Below are 20,233 nucleotides of genomic sequence, written 5' to 3'. Positions count from 1 at the left end.
TATTTGGATCAAGATCTTCCCAGCACTCTAAGATTGTATCCCATAATTGATCTGAATTTTGTGGCATAAAATTTCTTTTATATACTTTTTTAACAATTATGCCCCAAATGTTTTCAATTGGATTTATATCTGGACTGTGCGCAGGCCATGGCAATACTTCCAGGTTTTGCGTTTGAAACCAATTCCTTACGGCATGGGCAGTGTGGACTGAACAATTATCTTGTTGATATATAAAAGTATTATTAGGATACAATTGCTCAATAGAAGGGAGCATTACGTGTTCCAAAACGTTAATGTAATTGTCGGCAGTAAATCTTCCCTCTAATCGCCAACAAACACCAGGTCCATGTATACTAATCCAACCCCATACATTTATAGAAAAACGTCCAGATTTATTATGAGAGTGAATATATCGTTCTTCAAACCTAGTATTGGTTGGACGATAAACACGGATTTGACCGTTATAGGTCGACTGAAAAGTCTTTTCATCAGTAAAAATGACGTTGTTCTAAAATTGTGGGTTGCGGTAAATATAGTTTAGTGCAAATATTACTCTTGCTTGCCAATGTTCAACAGTTACTAATGGTTTTTTAGCAGCTGGTCGGTTTTTTAATTCAGATTCATTGATCCTTCTGCTTACAGTAGGTTGGGCACCAGGAAATCCCGTATGAATCCTTGAATCCTTCGACGTCGCAAATGGATTATCTCTTAAGAATTGAACTAAAGCAGCATCTTGTTGAGGAGTGGATACTTTGGAACGCCCTGAACCAACTTTTCTTTTTAATGATTGTTGTTGGACCCATCGTTGCTTAATTCTGAAGATTGTTTTCAAATTTCTATTATAGAAATTTGCTAGCGCTCGAATTGACCATCCTTCTTCCATTTTCGTAATTATTTGAGCCTTTTCAATCTCACTTAAATGACGAGGCATATTAATTTCTTATTGTACGTAACGTTAAACCTTCTATCAAATTAAACGTCTTTGACGTCTATGAATTGCATTTTTGATCACTTATGACATTTGATAACCTCCAAAAATCTCAGCCGGTTTTACACAAATAGGATGACGTTAACTTCTCTTTCTAATACTTGTACCCTTTTTTTTTAATATAACTGTACAAAAAGTATTTTTCCATTTACATCAAATAGAAAATCATATTGTAGCGTTTTACCAATAAAACGAACGGTTCTAATTCATGTAAATTTATTTATTTACAAGTTTACAGTATTATACTATATTATCAACTGACTAAACTAATATCAGCGCAGCTTACATATACAAGTTATTATGTACTAGAATCTGGAATAGTCCAACTCTATTCTCGCTTGTATAAAGCCTCGATCTGTCAACCGGCCGATACACATCATGAAGATTCTCGAACACACATCATCGTCTCGAAATGCAACCGTTATATGGGGTCGGTGATAACAGTCTACTGATTTTGGCACGGATTTTTTCAGGAAAGCTTAGTAACATGGAGCAAACATATGATCCAGAAGAATCATTCCAGAATATACGTGAACCTTTAACAAGATCAGAGAAGAACATCTAATAGAAAATAAAGAGAAGAAAAAAAGTTGAATGAATGACAATATACTTACTGCAAATCATGGAAGAAAGAAGAAAATCGAAAAATAACAAAAGAATGTACAAAAATATTCAGAGACAAATAAGAACCGAAATACGAAAAGCCAAAGAAAATTGGTTAAAAACACAGTGTGAAGAGATAGAGTTGTTGGAACAAAAACACCATACATTTAATATGCATAAAAAGGTAAAACAAGCAGCTGGTCCTCAAAAATCCAACACAGCTACCAAACTGCCAGATCAACAGGGGAACAACATCACAGATAAAAATCAAGAAATATACGTATGGGCCAAATACATACAAGAACTCTTTGATGATAATAGGTCCGAACAACCTCCATCATACATATGTAATGACCACTTACCAATCACATCAGATGAAGAGGAAAAAGCAATATCACAACTAAAATATGGCAAAGCTCCTGGACCTGACAATGCATATGCTGATTTCATAAAGCTATTTAATACCGACGGTACTCAACGACTACAACATATATTTATAATAATAATATAATAACAAAAATATTTAATGACATATATTTAAACGGAGTAATACCAAGATCATGGCTGAAGTTAACGTTTATTGCTCTACCAAAGAAAACAAAATCCGTATCCTGCAATGATTTCCGGACCATCAGCTTAATGAGCCACATTTTAAGTTATTTTTAAAAATCATACATACATCAAAGGATATATAGACTATGCGAAGAAAAAATCAGTCGTACACAATTTGGTTTTCGAAACGCAGTGGGTACGAGAGATGCTCTCTTTAGTATACAAGTGCTATTTCAACGACGTAGAGATGTTAATTGCGATATTTGTGCATGCTTTATTGATTACCATAAAGCATTTGATAGAGTAAAACACGACAAGCTGATGGAGATATTAACAAATATTGGAATAAACACCTGTGATCTAAGAATTATTAGCAATCTTTACTGGAATCAAACATCGTCTATCCGTACAGAGGCACTAGAATCCGATGATATCAAAATCAAACGTGGGGTCCGACAGGAATGTATACTATCACCCTTACTGTTTAACACATACTCTGACGAAATCTTTCAAGAAGCAGTAACATCAGATACGCACGGTGATATTCGCTGACAGTTATGAAGCCCTCCAGGAGTTAATGAATAGAATCACAGAAGTGAGTCAGAGATATGGACTTTCACTGAACATTAAGAAAACAAAATTTATGATGATCTCTAAGATGGAACAGCAAATTGAAAGAATCAGTATGGATGGTCAACCAATAGAAAGAGTAAAAACATACACCTACCTTGGTACGAACGTCAATGAAAATTGCGACCATTCTCTAGAAATCAAATGTAGGATAGAGAGAGCAAGATCTGCATTCCAAAAAATGGCTAAGCTATTCAAATGCCACGATTTATCAGTACCCATAAAAATCAGGGTACTACTATGTTATACCTTTCCTATACTATTCGTTAAGTTGTGTCGTGGACTCCCACAGACGCTACCTGTAAGAAAATTGAGGTTTTCGAAATGTGGCTTTATCGTAGAATCCCGAAGAGATCCTATACTGACCACGTTATTAACCAGGACGTTTTATTAGGAATGCAAAAAGGAAAAGAGTTGTTAACTACAATAAAAACAGCCAAAATCGAATACCTCGCATCACCTCACATCAGGAGGAACAGCGAAAGATATGGGTTGTTGCAATTAATTCTTCAAGGTAAAATGGAAGGAAAACGAGGACAAGGAAGACGAAGGATGTCCTGGTTCAACACAACAACCACAAATCTTTTCAGAGCCGCAGTTTGCAAAATACTTTGTCAAGAAGACTTTGAAGGGCACGACCTCTTCAGGTTAATGCAACACACAGTAATTCGTACTCCGGTTTCTCGGAAGATCACTTTAAGCATGCTTCTCACAATCTTCCAATCCAAATTTTCTAGTGCATGGCCTATCTTTGGTATAGCCAAATGTTTGATGTCATAATTGCACACCATTTTCTTTAAATTAGTTCAAGCACGCCATATCCTCGTAGCTTGCCCTGTCTGTAGTTTAAAACGAAGAGCTTGACAAAAATTATATATAAACCATTTTCTAGGTTATGTTAAAAGCTACACAAAGTGATGTATATTAGATTTTTTTGAAGATGGCGCTAAATGCGTGCGAATACTACATTTAAACAGTCATATCTCTTCTAATTTTTAGTCTATAGAAATAAAAAAATAAAATCTTCAGTAAAAAAACGCTGGTTTTGCGTATTCTGGCATTTTTTCTGTATCTTTTTTAATTGTTAAGTTATTTTAAAAAAAGCGGATTTTTTAAAAAATTCCTAAAACAGTGTCTTCACTTTAAACACGAATTTTTTCAGAACTAAACCTTCTAAATCAGTTAAACTTCTAGAATGTGATGTCTGTATATAAATGAAGTAAATTGTATATGAACAAGGAGTAGTCTCAACCAGGGTAGTTTTGGCGGGGGTGAGTTTGTTACTTTCTGCGTCACAAAAAATATAATCGGACTTTATTTTAGTTATAACCTAAATCAACTTTTATGCATATTACTTTTACCAGTGGTCAAAAGGTTTTAAGGTTTTTTTAAGATTCTTAAAAAAGTTTTGATAAGTTTTCCACGAAAAACTTTTCCGGTATGTTTGGATCTTTGTATTGGAATATTTAATTCTACTTTCAACCAGCCATACCTTTGTCAATAATAAGTTTACGGTAATAATAGAAAACTAATCTCTTTGTTAATAAGCTTCATTTTATTTAAAAACAGTTATCCCGACAAAATCTAAATTTTTGGAGTTATTCGCGAAAAACCGTTTAAATGCTTTTTTGATGTGTAATTTGTGAACTTTCACCCACGAATAACTCAAAAATATTGATTTTTGGAAAAACTCATTTTTGTCTTAAAATTTAGTATTCTAGGGACATCAATGGTTTTTTTTGATAAACTTTTTCCATCCCTGAGTTGGGATAGTAACCACCCTCAGAGGAAAAGCACATATTAGCACAGGGTAGATTTTGATTGAGCTATTTTCTAGCTACTGCCAAAATTTCAAGGAAATCCATGCATATAAAAGGAATTCTGAGCAGAAAACCGTTATATCCTGGACCATTATAACTGATGAGCAAACTATTTTGAATTATGAATTTAAAATTTAGTTCATTTTGTTTACGTTACATTTAATAAAGTTTACTATTAATGTTTTTGACGTGGCAGGAAAAATTTTAAATTGACACTAGCGAAACATAGGCATTACTTTTAGTTTGAAGAGGTAACACATTCAATAAACGAAAACTTTTTCTCAAGAATGTAGTTAATAGAGAAAAAAAATCATAGATACCATACGGTCAATTGCTGTTTTGTTTCCGGCTCATATACATCCATGTTTCGTCAGCTGTGTAGATATTATACACAGCAGTTAATGCACCAGTATCCTATTTCTTCAACATTTCCTTGCACAAATTGACAAGATCGTCTTTTTGACCTTTTGTTAGATTATGTGAGATCCAACGTGAACATTTTTTTACAGCCAAATGATCATGCAATATCTTATTGACGCTTGTCATATTAATACCCAAGGATGCTTCAATCTCATGATATGTCACATGACGATCTTGCTCTATCAGTTCACGCACAGCGTCGATGATTTCTGTCATAACAGCCGACTTTGGGCGACCCTCACGGACTTCGTCCTGGAGAGAGCGCCGACCACGACTGAATTCATTGTACCAATGTTTGACCGTACTAAATGATGGTGCATGATCCCCGTCTAACGATTTAAGTTCATCGATGCATTCTTGTCTTTATAATCTACTTCGAAAGTTACGATAAATTATCGCACGAATGACAGTACAATTCCATTGATTGGCCGAGAGAAATTTTTCAAGCCACTGTAAACAATACTAATATTGCTCCTAAGTCAAAACGTTCTTATTGCTCATATGCTTAAAAATGTCAAACTTTCCAATGCAAGTGTCAAATGTCAGTTGGCAGTACTTAGTGTTGCCTAGGCCAGATATATAAATAGCAGCCTCGTATTAGTGATATGTAAGGCAAATATGTATTAGGTATGTATTTATGACGTTGGCGGACAATTACAGAGAAGTTACAGACAATTGTACAGAGATGACATCTGAGTGAACATTATCCAGTGAGAATACCTCTGATTGTTCTTATCAAATTCAGTTTTCTGAGGATAAAGTATTTTTGCGAAGCGAATAGAAAAAGCTCATTGCTCCTTCTATAGCAAGATTATCAGTAATCCCACTAGGCTGTACTGCAAGTTATTTTTTTCTTTTAGGACAATCTCCACGGTGCAGATTTTCGGCATACCGCAGAATGGTTGTGGTCCAATAAAAGGAGTACTAGCTGCTTATTTAGCAATAATATCAGCAATGTGGTTACCTTTATGCTCTAAAACACATAACATAGTTAGTACTGCACTTCACTAGTGGTGTACAAATTGTAGCTTTAGGAGTCTGTATGGCAGTACCTATTTTGTACAGTCTTTACTGCATCATAGGCACAAACACTTGACTGGATCGAATTATTTTAGACACTCTTTGATGAAACAACCTGTTACTAGTATTTCTGCTTGGAACATTGTAGAAGTATTTCAGAGAGTTATTGATCGAAAAGACCTTAATGGCCTGGTAACGTGAGCCACACGTATGAGCCCAAATAGAATTCTATAGCTGGGTTTTCTACCATAAAAAAGCTACAGGTCCCTAACTTATAGAATAGCATAAAAAGTTTTTCATTCTTATTAATTTAGAATTAATCGCAGAAGTAACCGAACAAGTTTATTAAAGAATATATTAATAAAAAATACCCATAAGAGATTATGAAGCAGTATAAGTTGCAAAATATATTTATTCCACTACTGCCAATAAAGATCTTTAAAAATGATAGATCGATGATCGATCATATAAAATAAAGAGGATAAAAAATCAAATAAAATATGTAATACGGTGCTGAATAAATTTAAGATTTAACCGAATTATCAAATGAGTTTGCAAACTAGAAAAGTTTTATATCGAAAGTAAAGTGTTCTGATATGAAAACAGCGTAACAAACAATCTGGTCGACTGCCTTGGTTGGTTAGTCATTAAAATAGTTTCGTTTCAGCTTTGATGTAACATTGACACACTAACATTGCATCGCAAAGTGACGGCGCTGAATACGCGTGGTGGTTTCGATAAATTGTGAAATTTTTACTTAATCTGTGTTTCTCTTGTTTGCTTGAATGATTGACTTTCAGAGAGTCATTTTAGTAGTATGACGGATAATTTCCTATAACTGTTAAGAATCACTTTTACAACAATACCAGGTGTCAATAAAACTCTACAACAGCTGTTAGAAAGTGTTTTAGTACGGTTTGTGGTTTGTAGGGTGTTTTACACATATTCTTATAAAAATTTCGGCGAGGAAGTATACGAGTAAAGAACATTCACAAATATAATGCCTTCGTTATCCTCACGGCCTTTTAACTAGTAATATTATAGTACTTACTCAGATATCTGTTTAACCGTTGGAAACTATATAGTGTTCAGTGAGAAAATATTCAGTTAAGTGTTTTAGTTAAGTTTTCTGAAGATATAGGAGTATTTTTGTGTAGCGAGCAAAAGAGCAAAAATTTTTGCATGCCTTTAGCCTAGAATATTTTCCCGGTAGACTTCACTATGTCAATTTTCCCATCTTTGGACATTTTCCGCGATGCTTTCCTTAGAGATATTCTAGAATGCTTCTGGTTCGATAAAAGAAGTCCCTTTTTGCTTTATAAAAACCATCAACAATCTCGTGACTAGAAATTCCTTAAATCCTGGCACCTATAGCAAACTTACTTTATTGTGCTTCGCCTGTTTGCAGTTCAAAGATGTTATAAATTCACGAGTTGTATACCCCAGGGTCATTAATACAGCTTGGCTATCAAATGAATTGAAAATTTGGCTCCAATTGACACGTTTTCAATGCACTTTTGAGAAAAAAAAATGTATTGCTAGTCACCCGTGAAATCTAGAGGAGTGTTTTCAAATGGTACTTACACCAGCGTTAGGACCACTGCTCCCTACTCCTAGTGCTCCAATTGACACGTTTTCAATGCACTTTTGAGAGAAAAAAATGTATTGCTAGTCACCCGTGAAATCTAGAGGAGTGTTTTCAAATGGTACTTACACCAGCGTTAGGACCACTGCTCCCTACTCCTAGTGCTCCATGTATTTTAAGTTCATCACAGTATTACCTGAGGAGGCACATCTTATGCTTTAACCCCGTTCATTTTATGATCTTGAGATGGTAAATTAGACACAGCGTGAATATTTATTTTACAAAAATTCGGCATTTCAATCGTCGTTGATTTGAATATGAACTCGACGGCCAGTTTTTTTCTACGATTTTGCCGATCCGATCTGTAATATACATAATATATGGTAAGAAAACTTTTGTTTGGTAACACTGTGTTACCTATAATAGTGGGGGAAGGGAAAGTCAAATAGATTTTGTGCTGTGTAGAACAATCCAGCTAAAAGAGGTTAGCAGCTGTAAAGCGATGAAAGGTGGACTGTATAGCTGCCAACACCGACCGGTGATAGTGGATACGGAGATAAAGAAGATAAAGATAAGGCGGAAGGTGAGCAAATGGGGCACCAGAAAGTAAAGTAAAAGTTAAAGGATAAGGATTTGGTAAAAGTCTTTAAGAGTAGAGTGCAGGAAGAGTTGAAGGTTTACATGATCAGGAACGACTTAATTAAGGAAAGAGCCGGGAGTGGCTCTGAAAGTTAGACAATGGACTCTGAAACAGAAAAAAGAATCAATGGATTTTGAGAACTGATGCTGAGAATTCCATGGGTACAAAAAAGTACCAACGAAGAGATACTTCGGCGCATGAGTAAACAAAAAGAATACTAAGCATACATAAGGAAAATACAATGCTTGGGTCATGTTTTGGGAGAGAAAGATGTGAATTAATCCAAATCACATTGGAAGGTAAAGTACATTGCAAAAGATCAGTTGGAAGACGCCAAAACTCATGGCTGAAAGACCTAAGGCAATGGTTTGACCGCTCATTCGCAGAAATGATCATACAATTGCCATTTGGATCGCCAACCTTCCAAAGAAGACGGTTTTTGGGTATACTCTGTTACCAAGTCTTTCTTCGGATTCTTATCCTACTAAACCATCTAAAATTACAATTTTTGTATTAGTCTCTATGTTCAAACTGAACTGGATCTTAGGGATTAGACAGTTTATCAAAGAAATTTGAAAGTTTACGTTTCCAATTTACCTAAATCATAAAAATGTTATCCATATAAACAGAATCAATACTTGAATCGAATTTTCCCACAAAAATCTTTTTGAGTTTCATATAATTTATACTATGATCGCTTTCTTTATTTCTATATTTATAACAACTTTAAATTTTCATGCTATTCTGTCCATGAGCCTTTCCACGCATTTGTCATAAAAACTATTTATAAATATATATGTACATATGGATACATAAAGAATAAACGTGGGATTTTTGGGTCGCTCGTAATAATAATATCGGCAATTCCGAGCTGAGTTTTGCATTTTACTTTTAAGCGATCACGCTTATACGTAACGCTATCGGTAATCTTGTAAGGTTTACATTACGTACTACGATACCAACTGGAAGTAAACAGAACAAGTTCTTTATACAGGGAGATTCATTCCAAGTTCTTTATAACTACAGTAAGGTCTCCTTTTATGTGGATAATTTTTACGCGATTTTAAAGTTGTGTGGTGTGTGTGTATTTCATCCAAAAATTTCTATTATTAACAATTATAATTAAATATTAACTATTCACATCCAGATGTCAGTAAAGTGAGCCTTTGTAATTCGGGGAATCCTTTGGTGCATGGTGGTTCTATTACATGATTTCGAGTTTCGCATTGAAAGGTGTAACCTGTTATTGTCTTAAAAAAAATAATTTTTCTCTTAGCGGTGCTTCGTTTAAGTTGTTTAAAATTTTGCTGATTCCAAGTTGCAGTATAATAAGCAGCACGGTTATCGGATTGAAAGCTTTCAAGTGAGTGTCGTAAAGTTTTATTTTTCATTAGAAAAGATTTTTGCCATCTCAATATCGTAAGTCTAATTTTTTTTATTTCTTTTTTTAAGATTTTATTTGGCCCAATCGAGAAAAAAAAACATTAAAGACAATCAATTTCGTTGGAAATGAAAATTGCAATTTTAGATAGCTTAGGAAAAGGAGAATAATAATAATAAAATAGAACTTTCTATTCTCTATGTATCAGAGTTAAAACACACTATCAAAAGATGTCATGAAATGAAGTAAGTTTTACTATCCTGACCAAAAATTTTTAGAATGTATTGTCCATTATTTATATTTTATATCTGTGTTGTTAATGTTGAGTGTCAAAGTTTATATATATATATATATATATATATATATATATATATATATATATACAGTGTGCCTGTAAAGTATGGAATAAATTCGATATTTATTAAAAGAAAAGCCTTTTTAAAAAAATCTAAAACACGTCGATTTTTAAATTAAATGTTCATTATACAAGGTGATACACATTACAGTGATGACGACATCGGCTCTTTTTTTAAATGTAACACCCTGTATTTTAGGACATTTTTAGATCGATAAAAATGAGCTGATTCCAAAAAAGTATAATACTGGGGGTCTAACGAATATAATTTGAAAGATATGCGCTTAGAAAATAAATTTTTATTGATTTAAAATATTAATAAATTATAATAAATAACTTAGTAATCTAGTAATTAATACATGAGTTAATCTTAAATGTTCGAATTGTAGCCCTTGTTGTATTTGACAGCAACCCAAACGTTGTACAAATTCTTGTAGAACCTTGTTTATGCTTTCTTGAGAAATATTGTTTATTCCTTTACGAATTCTTGTTTTTAAGTCTCCAATATTTGCAGGTTTCGTTTTATAGACAACATTCTTTAAATGACCCCACATAAAATAATCCAAAGGATTGAGGTCTGGCGACCTCGCTGGTCATTCAATATGTCCACGTCTTCCAATCCACCTGTTCGGAAAAATTTCGTTTAGGTACCTTCGAACATCTAAAGCATAATGCGGAGGCGCACCATCCTGTTGAAACCTTATCAAAACCTCCAAGATTAATTGTACTGGGGAATAAATTAACCAAAGTAGGTACGAGATACCCACTTAAAAACTGAAGGTATGCTGGCCCGTTTAAATTACCTTCGAAATAGTAGGGTTCAATGATTTTATTTCTTACAATGACAGTTCATACGTCTACCTTTTGCGGGTATTGTGTATGATGTTCCCGCATCCAGTTGGAGTTTTATTTAATTAATTCCTGTACAACTGTGCATTTTACTTACTTTTACGTACTTTGTGTACCGTTGTTTTGCAAACATCAAGATCACTACTAAGCTTACAAACAGAAGTATGCACATCTTCTTCAAAAGCAAGTAGAAAATCTACTGTTGTAACATAATTTACAGAGGGACGACCTGATTTGCTTGAATTTTCAACCGTACCAGTTTCTCGAAATTTCTTTTCAATCTTACTCACTGTTGACTGCGTGATGGGTATTTCTGGATATTTATCATTAAATAAATTACACGCTTCCATCTGAGTTCGCGATTTGTCTCCATACCCAATCATCATGAGTATTTAAATTCTTTGCTTTACACTCAAATTCATTTCTACTTAAAATTAATTCTTTAGTAATTAAGTAATAATACAGAACATTCACGAATGAATACAATTATTATACTCCTCCTCCTCAGTCCTAATCCCTTTTGGGATGTGGTGACACCATCAGGCCTTTACAGTTTTTTCACGATTTCTCTCCATCCTTCTCTGTCCTGGGCTAGTTGTTCGGCTTCATGTAACCCTTGGTTAATCAGTATTTTTGTTTGATCTACCCAACGGCTTGGAGATCTTTCCCTAGGTCTCTTTCCTTCAACTCTACACTCGACTATCAGTTTTTTCATCGTAAATGTTCTTCTAGCAATGTGTCCAAAATACTGCAAATATCTCTGTTGTATTTGTTTAAGCAATCTATCCTTTACTTTAAGTTGTTCTAATATCGATACGTTAGTGCGATCTCAATTATTATACTACTTAATTGTTATTGAACGTTACTAAAAATAATTACAGTTTGCCAAAAACTCGAAGTAGGCTACTTTTTTGCAATTGATAATAAATAATTTATCTTCTAAGCGCATATCTTTCAAATTATATCCATTAGGCCCGAGTATTTTTTGAAATCAGCTTATTTTTATCGATCTAAAAATGTTCTAAAATACAGGGTGTTACATTTAAAAATAAAAGCCGATGACGTCATCACTGTAATGTGTATCACCTTGTATAATGAAATTTTGTTGTAAAATGTAGAACATTAAATCTAAAAATCGACGTGTTTTAGATTTTTTTAAAAAGGCTTTTCATTTAGGAAATATCGAATTTATTCCATACTTTACGGACACACTGTATATATGTATATATATATATATATATATATATATATATATATATATATATATATATATATATATATATATGCATATATAATATGGGCATACCTATATTACTCAATTATTCAAAAATTGGCTAGATCTGTCTACAATTATAATAATAAATATTTATGATCGTTAATACTGAGAAATAAAGAATAGTTAGTTAAGATATTTTGTTCCCATCAAGCCTATAGCCATTCCGTGTATCACCGTGTATAATTATCACCGTTTGCAAAAGTAGGACATCCGTTGAATTGCAAGTCATAAAAGTGTATGAACACTTACGTGTACGTCGTGTCGAGTGTGACACCACGTTTTACAAAGACTAGTTATTTTCGAGCAGTCAATAATATAGAGTGGTTTTTAAATCCTTCGGTGCAATACGGTATTTCCAGAAATACAGAAACGATTATATGTATCATACATGTGGTAATATGCATGTATTCCCAATATATGTACATGTACATGTTTTGCTAAAGTGTCGGACACACGCTTTTAGAAGCTAATACTACTTTATATCCATACTATGATCGGCCAGCGCTTAAACTAATAATGACCTACGCCAATGAGTTAATTAATAGAAACACAAAGTACATACGAACGGGTAATTTATTTTTCTTCCCCTACAACTTCCGTTTCAGTCCATCAATGACCAAACTGTGTTTGTGAAAGTTATATATTCAAACAAGATTCAAACCGTAATTATTTGCAGCCCATCATACAACATCGAACATAGAAAATAAACACCAAACTTGATAAATGGGGACTTGTGTATATCTGAGTAGTTTAATTTATTGATAGAATTGATAAATTTAATCTAACGGTATGTTTGGATAAACCTGTTTTTTAATCTAGTTTAATAACAACAAGTTAGTAGTGAGAACAAGCTAGTTGTTGTTTTCCATTATAAATATAAACACATAGTTGCAGGGAAGTTTGGGGATTTAGCAAATAACGCTACCAGATAACGGCAGTCGAAACTTATTATTCGAAGTGTACATCTATAAATTAAAATGTTACATTTTATGAATTTTATTAATTTCTTTGGATTTTACAGCGCTCCAAAGTTGCCGGGCTCTTGAATACTCGCCATCTTTATAAGGGGTGCAAAGTACTCGCCATCTTTATAAGGGTTTTCCATTTTATCGAAAAATGGAAAAGTTATAAGAAAAAATAACTAAGAATTTTGGAACAAATTTTCTTTTGGGCCTTATAACTTTTTTCCTGGTAATTTTACAATAATGTGACATCGCCAAATATAGAGTGTTCTTCAACGAATAATTTTCACTAAAAATTTGTTTAATTTCAGTAATTTCTTTGGTTTGAGAATTGTCCCCAGTACTTTGTGAGTAGGAACTCAAATGTATAAATACGGGTGATTTTCAAGCAATCGAGGCAGCTGTTGATCTGTTGATCACCAGACCTTGGTCCGGTCTCGGTCCTTAGCGACCTGCTGGGGCTTCCACGCTTGCTCGTCACCAGCCTTATTCAGGCATAGAGCTTTAGACTTAACTCTATCTGGTTTTACCATTGTACCTTCGAATCTCCGTTCGGCTCGCGGAGATAAGAATACGACCGAGGCGAGATAGCCCTGCCTGTAAGGGGCGACTAATGGGTAGGAATCGAGAGGTGGAGAGCCGTCGCTTGAAATGTCGGGTTTGTAGAACGCTTAGGCGTCACGGTCACCGGTCTACACTCCTAGTATCCGAGACGAGACTCTCGGGAACCACTCTACTCTCATTCCAAGAGAAGCAGGCGAGGTTAAACGAGCTGGACCCGTACACACCTCTTTTGGCTTTACACCACCAATCGTGGTTTCGGTGTCCTGGCACGTTCCCGCCTGGAGATTTAAGAGTGGAAGAGGAGAGATCCTCGGCGGCGACCTGTCTACGTGCGAGGTGGAAATTCCTCTGCCTGCGTCACCTATCCGAACGTGGGAGGGGATAACGGATGGGTGAGGTAATCGCAACACAGGTACTACGGGGGAGGTGGAGCCCCACGACACGTGCCTTGTGTACGTGACGTGCCACCAAAGGAACGCCTTTGTTAAGGCCATATCGACATGGAAGACGGTCCATAATCCAATGGAGTAACGAGCACACAGGGGATATGTATTTACATGTATACACATGTAGTCTATGGTCAAATTAGGGACATCTAAAACCCCTGCGGTGACAGCGACTTTCAGTTGTTGAGGTCAGTCAGTACTTCATGGTCTGCCAAATATGAGTCATCTACACTCTGAGACCCGTCCTGCTGGGGCGCTTTACGATACTCCATCTAGCTTAGACTGGGGCTGATTTTTGCTACTCAACGATTGCGTTTCATTTTAATGTAAGAATAGCCAGTCTTTCTTAAGACTAGCTACAACTAAAGAACGTAAATACAACGGACAAAACCCTCTGCAAAGCGCACGAGACTAGATTCTTGCAGAAGATTTGACACCAAGTGATGACTAAAGATTGTTCACAAGTAATACAAGGAAAATATATTTTTAGAAAAAATCAAGCTTTATTTTTTTCAAAATATTCGCCTTTAAGATAAATACACTTTTGCATCTGAACAAACCAAACTCAGAAATGAGATTGTTGTATGCATCGACCGCATAAACTGGCGTCTTACAAGGTGTACCGTGTAATTTGTTTTTAATCCTCAGCAACACAAAGAAATCACACGGTACTTTCAGGTTCAGGACTCTATGTGAATTGATGTTTTACGCCTTCAAATGCTCGGACGTTATATGAGTTGTGTGAAAGTTCTGATATAAGAGGAAGCGACGATTCCAGCTGTTTTCGCGAAGTATACCAATCACTTCTGGTAAACAAATGGATGTACACCACTTGGTTTCGGTTCGTCTTGAAATACCCATACCGTTGATTGGTTTTTTGTTTCGGACTCATAGCAATATATCTGTTTCATTTGCAATCACGATGTTCCATACCAAATTTGAGAATCGTGTGAGAGTGTGGTGCGGTACTAGTCAATACGTGCCTTCTTTAGGACTGCAATCAAATTATGAGGAATCCAATGTCTGCACGTCTTTCTCACTGCTAAAGTGTCTGTATTTGATTCATGTCTATGACCAATGATTCATGAATCTCATAATAGAAAACGACGATGTGCTTCAGATGAGTAATTGAGGTTGAAGGATGTTCAAATTTAGACTAAAACGCAATTTTGAAATAGATGAAGATGCGTACAATGGAGTGAAAAAGTTAAAATGAGTGGTATGTTGTGTGACAGAATAAAGGAAATCAAACTGAAGGGAATATTTAATAGACGAATATAAGACCAGCTATGATGTACTAAATATTAAGCAGACCTGATAGGAGAATGTTGGACAAGCCATGTAGGTGAAATGGATTCATATTAGTATGACACAAGATAAAGGAAATTAACTCGGCTGAGGCCTTTTAATTTGATAACGTTAGGAATTACTGAGGATGAAATAAAACAATCACATTATTGTTGAAGCATGATCCCCATTATCATCAATTATATTTACTGCATTGTTTTTTAAATGATTTGATTGTTTCTATACAATAAATAAAAAAAACTACTGATGTTTTTATTGATTTTTTTATCGTTTATGTTCTAGATTCTAGACTCTAGAAATGTTGACAAAAATTATGCTAATGAAAATTCTCTTTCATGCCTTTAAACGGCTGCAGTTAAGTATTTTGATTTTCACCCTGCCATGCTATAAATTACATCTTCCTTCCAACATGAAATATGTAATATTTAGATTGAAAATGTTAAATCGTGAAAATGTATTTATTTTACCATATTCCTTGACCCTCATTTTTGTGCTTAATAAAACGCCATAAAACATTCCTCCAAACATCCTTGAAGGAATTATGAATCCGAACGGTAATAACAGCAATTTTCTTAAAATCTGCAGTGCATTATCATCTGCTGACTCATCTAAGTGAAGAGTTGTAAAGAATAACAAAATAATAACCACGCGCGGCAAAGAAATCTTATTAGAGAAAACTACAATAACGTACATTATTTACAGTATACAAAAACTAACGAGATTAAATTATTGAAAGTAAAAAAAGATATATGATACAACAGTTAACAGAATTATCTCGGAAACAAAGTTTTAATAATAATTTGCTGGTATTGGGTCTCAGGGGCTTACTAAATCTATGGACGCCATTGATTACATAATTTCACCAGTTTTGAAAAGTACATTACACGTACGTACATGAGAAATCGTAGTGCATGTCAATTTTGTACAAAAATGATATTTATAGTAACGAATTTTTTTGAAATTTCTCTCATAACTCAAGTCAAAAGTGCTGTATCGGAATATGACATTGTGTTTTGACGAAAATGTAGTTCCAGCTATAACGACGATTAATGTTGAACAAATAGCAAATAATTGCTAAATGTTTCGAAATATCTACACAATAATTTTTTGTTTAATTTGTACCTTTTTTGGCCAATTTGATAACGCTGACAAGATAACGACGATCAAAAACAGTGAGCTTTGAACTTAAAAGCAATTCAACCTCCACACGTTTCGATGTGAGGGTCACATCGAAGCATGTGAATGAACAACCTAAGCGGGTGCCGACAACGAGTCGCCGACCCTCGCTCCGACCATAGGATCGTACCATATTATCGATCGACAAGTAAAATAAAATGTCGAAGGAGTCAAAAGCGCAACAAAGAGACAAGATTACAGAAATGCTCTCCAAATAAAACTCAACCGAACTAGAGAGGAAGATACTGCAGAGGAGGAATGGAGACAATTAAAGACAATTATAACGGAGTCAGCAGAGGAAACTGTCGGAAAAGCCAAAAGGCAAAAAAATGCGGAATGGTATGATGATGAATGCAGAACTGCAGTAGAGGAAAAAAGGCAAGCTAGGCTTAACCAACTTCAAAGAAACACAAGAAATAGCAGTGAGATTTATAACGAAAAAAGAATACAAGCGACTAGAATATGTAGAAGAAAGAAAAGAGAGGCTATGAAAAAACAAGTACAAGAAATCGTAAAGCATAACAACAGACGCGAAAGCAGATAATTCTATAAATGCATAAAAGAAAGCACACAGTCATTTAGACCAAAACTAACGATATGCAAAGACAAGGACGGAGAACTACTAACAGAGAAGCAAAAAATTATAATGAGATGGAAACAATATTTCGAAGAAAATCTAAATGCAGACAACGAAAATGATCAGAACGAGACAACATATTATACGGCGGAGCTGCACATCGAAAATCCGAGTTATGAAGAAGTAGTTCAGATAATAAATAAACTAAAAAACAATAAAGCACCAGGAACGGACGGAATTTCGGCAGAATTATTAAAGCATGGAGGATCCAAACTCTGGGAAAGAATCCATTACCTAATAACATTAATATGGACGAAGGAGCAAATGCCAGAGGAATGGACAGTTGGCCTCATACAGCCAATATATAAAAAAGGAGATAAGAGGGAATGCCAGAATTATAGGCCAATTACATTGCTAAATGTAATATACAAAATTCTTTCTGGTATAATCTACAATAGATTATTAGAATACTCCGAAAATATAAATGGTGATTATCAAAATGGATTCAGACCAAATAGAGCCACTACAGATAACATATTCATACTAAGAACGATACAAGAAAAAGCTTATGAATACGACATAGACCTATATAATATGTATATAGACTTTAAACAAGCTTTTGATAGTGTGAATAGAGACAGAATGCTGGAAGACCTTTGTAATCTAGGTATACCTAAGAAATACATCAGCATCATAAAAATGACGTTGCAGGGTTCAAAAGCCGCAGTCAGAGTAGATGGAGAACTGACTCCCCTATTTAACATCAACATGGGAGTAAGACAGGGAGATGCCCTATCAACCATGCTATTCAACCTAGTTCTTGACGCAGTCATCAGAAAAACCAATATAACCGGCCATATAAACACCAAATCAGTACAAATTACTGCATATGCAGACGATGTAGCCATCATTAGTAGGAATAAGCCACGACTAATGGAAATGTTCAAACAAATTGATCCTGAAGCAAGAAAAAGAGGTCTCAAAATAAACGAAGCAAAAACGAAGTATATGACAGTCAAAAGAATAACTGGCAATGAAAATAATATCACAATAGACAACTATACTATCGAACGAGTGGATGCCTTTACATATCTCGGCACAGAAATCAATCAGAAGAACTCTGTAAGTAGCGAAATTAATGCACGTATTTCCAGCGGGAATCGTACATACTATGCTAATAAAAGATTGATGACATCGAAATTATTAGACAAAAGAACCAAAATGACTATCTACAGAACACTGATTAGACCCGTAGTAACCTATGGATGTGAAACTTGGGTAATGACGAAAAAAGATGAAGCCCAACTCAGGACATTCGAGAGAAAAATACTGAGGAAAGTATATGGCCCGGTACAAGAGGAAGATGGCACATGGAGAATCAGGAGAAACGACGAGGTTAATGAGTTAAATGAAGGTAAGATTGTAAGAATTGTGAAAAGTCAAAGACTGTCATGGCTGGGACATCTGCAGAGACAAAGCGATGCAAAAACAACTAAGAAAATGTTACAATGTAAGCCCATAGGAAGGCGAAAAAAAGGAAGGCCCAGAACGAGATGGTTGGATGACGTGGAAGACGACCTGAAAACAATGAACATAAGACAATGGAGAAGAAGGGCACAAGAGAGATCTGAATGGAAGGACATAGCCAGACAGGCAAAGACCCATCCAGGGTTATGATGCCAAAAGAAGAAGAAGAAGAAGAAGTAAAATAAATGCATTATTTTAAATGTCAGCGTTCACTGTCACTGCTATGCTCTAGGCGGGATACGATTCTATGGTCTCCGTTATGAACGTACCCTAACTTAACTTACCCTAATCTAACACACCCTAACTTAACCAAACATAACTTTCTCCTTCTATTTAATGCTTGTCTGTTTCAGATGTTGGTGAGCATAATGGCAATTTGTACTTTATCATGAACAATTATATAATATTGGTATGTTCAACGATGTACGGAGGTTCATAAACCACTAAATCGCTCATTTTTCGGACCCCTTGTTTCCTTACACTTTTCACTGTAGAATAATCTGCAGGAATTCGTATCTATGGGTAGTCCCATATATGGTTTTTCTGATACCCTTCTTTCAGTGCCCCATTTGTGTCTAATAGGTGTATTAGCGACAAAAAATTGTATGTCCGTATTTAATTCTCGAAGAAAATCAAAATACTGCATCATCTAAATATAGTGTCAGACGTCAGTTCCTAACCAATCAAATCGTGCGAATATTCGAATTAGAATTGTCTTTACATGGTTTCGTGTGCAGACGCGAAGTCGTCCAGGGCAGGATTAACCGCCTGGTAATTATAACACATAAAAATTTATTTATACTTGGATTTGTTTTTTCTTATATTCTTATGTATATTATTTTTCTTCTTCTTTTTTCTTGTATTATTTATTCTTGTTTTTTTTTATTACTTGTGTTTCTATTATGGTTACTAGTTCTATGTCGTTTTATTAGTCTTTGAAATGTTTTGCTCATCTGTTTAGTTTATGTGCTATATACCCCAAAAGTAACCATTATTTATTTCTACTTCCTCTTCTTTAGCCAAAAGCTTTATTATTTGCCCCCCTTTCATTGCTCCAAACCAAACTCTCCAATAAATCGGCAATTCCCAACTTGAGCACTGTTTGCATTTAAATCCCTTATAATTATTATAGATATATTCTGTTTTCAAAATTGTTCTAGTGTGGTTGATAGTACGACATAAAATTTTTGTACATCTTCCTCTGGATTATCGGATAGAGGTGTAGAATTGTGCATTAGTTGTACTGAGATAGTATTTAGCAAAATAACTGACGTTTCTTCTGAAATCGGTACATTATATTAACATTCCTATATTTTAAGATATATTTATGTCATGTCTGGATATACCGGGATATATCACATGGAGAGTTTTACTTCACATGTTGTTGGTTTCCATTATAATAGCAGCTAAGGTCGTATGGATGCAGCGTGCTACATATGTGGTGCACCACCTGGTTGATTGGATTGTCCCACCAAAAAGGTGAACAAGACGAGTTTAATATTGAGAAAAAAACTACAACAAGAGATCCTGTGTTAGCGACGGCATAAATTTAAA

General features: G+C 34.8%; 1 protein-coding gene across 1 annotated transcript; it reads right to left on the bottom strand.

Moving 5' to 3' along the window:
• Positions 1-508: 508 nt before the first annotated feature.
• Positions 509-931, bottom strand: LOC140442490 (uncharacterized). Its single transcript, XM_072533558.1, has one exon. It carries the CDS (start codon positions 929-931, stop codon positions 509-511), a length of 423 nt encoding a protein of 140 aa, XP_072389659.1.
• Positions 932-20,233: the final 19,302 nt, after the last annotated feature.

Source organism: Diabrotica undecimpunctata, chromosome 5, assembly GCF_040954645.1.
Source record: "Diabrotica undecimpunctata isolate CICGRU chromosome 5, icDiaUnde3, whole genome shotgun sequence".
In the NCBI taxonomy this organism is placed as follows: Eukaryota; Metazoa; Arthropoda; class Insecta; order Coleoptera; family Chrysomelidae; genus Diabrotica; species Diabrotica undecimpunctata.
Note: the sequence above shows the minus strand (reverse complement) of the source record. Positions and strands in the feature narration are given on the sequence as shown.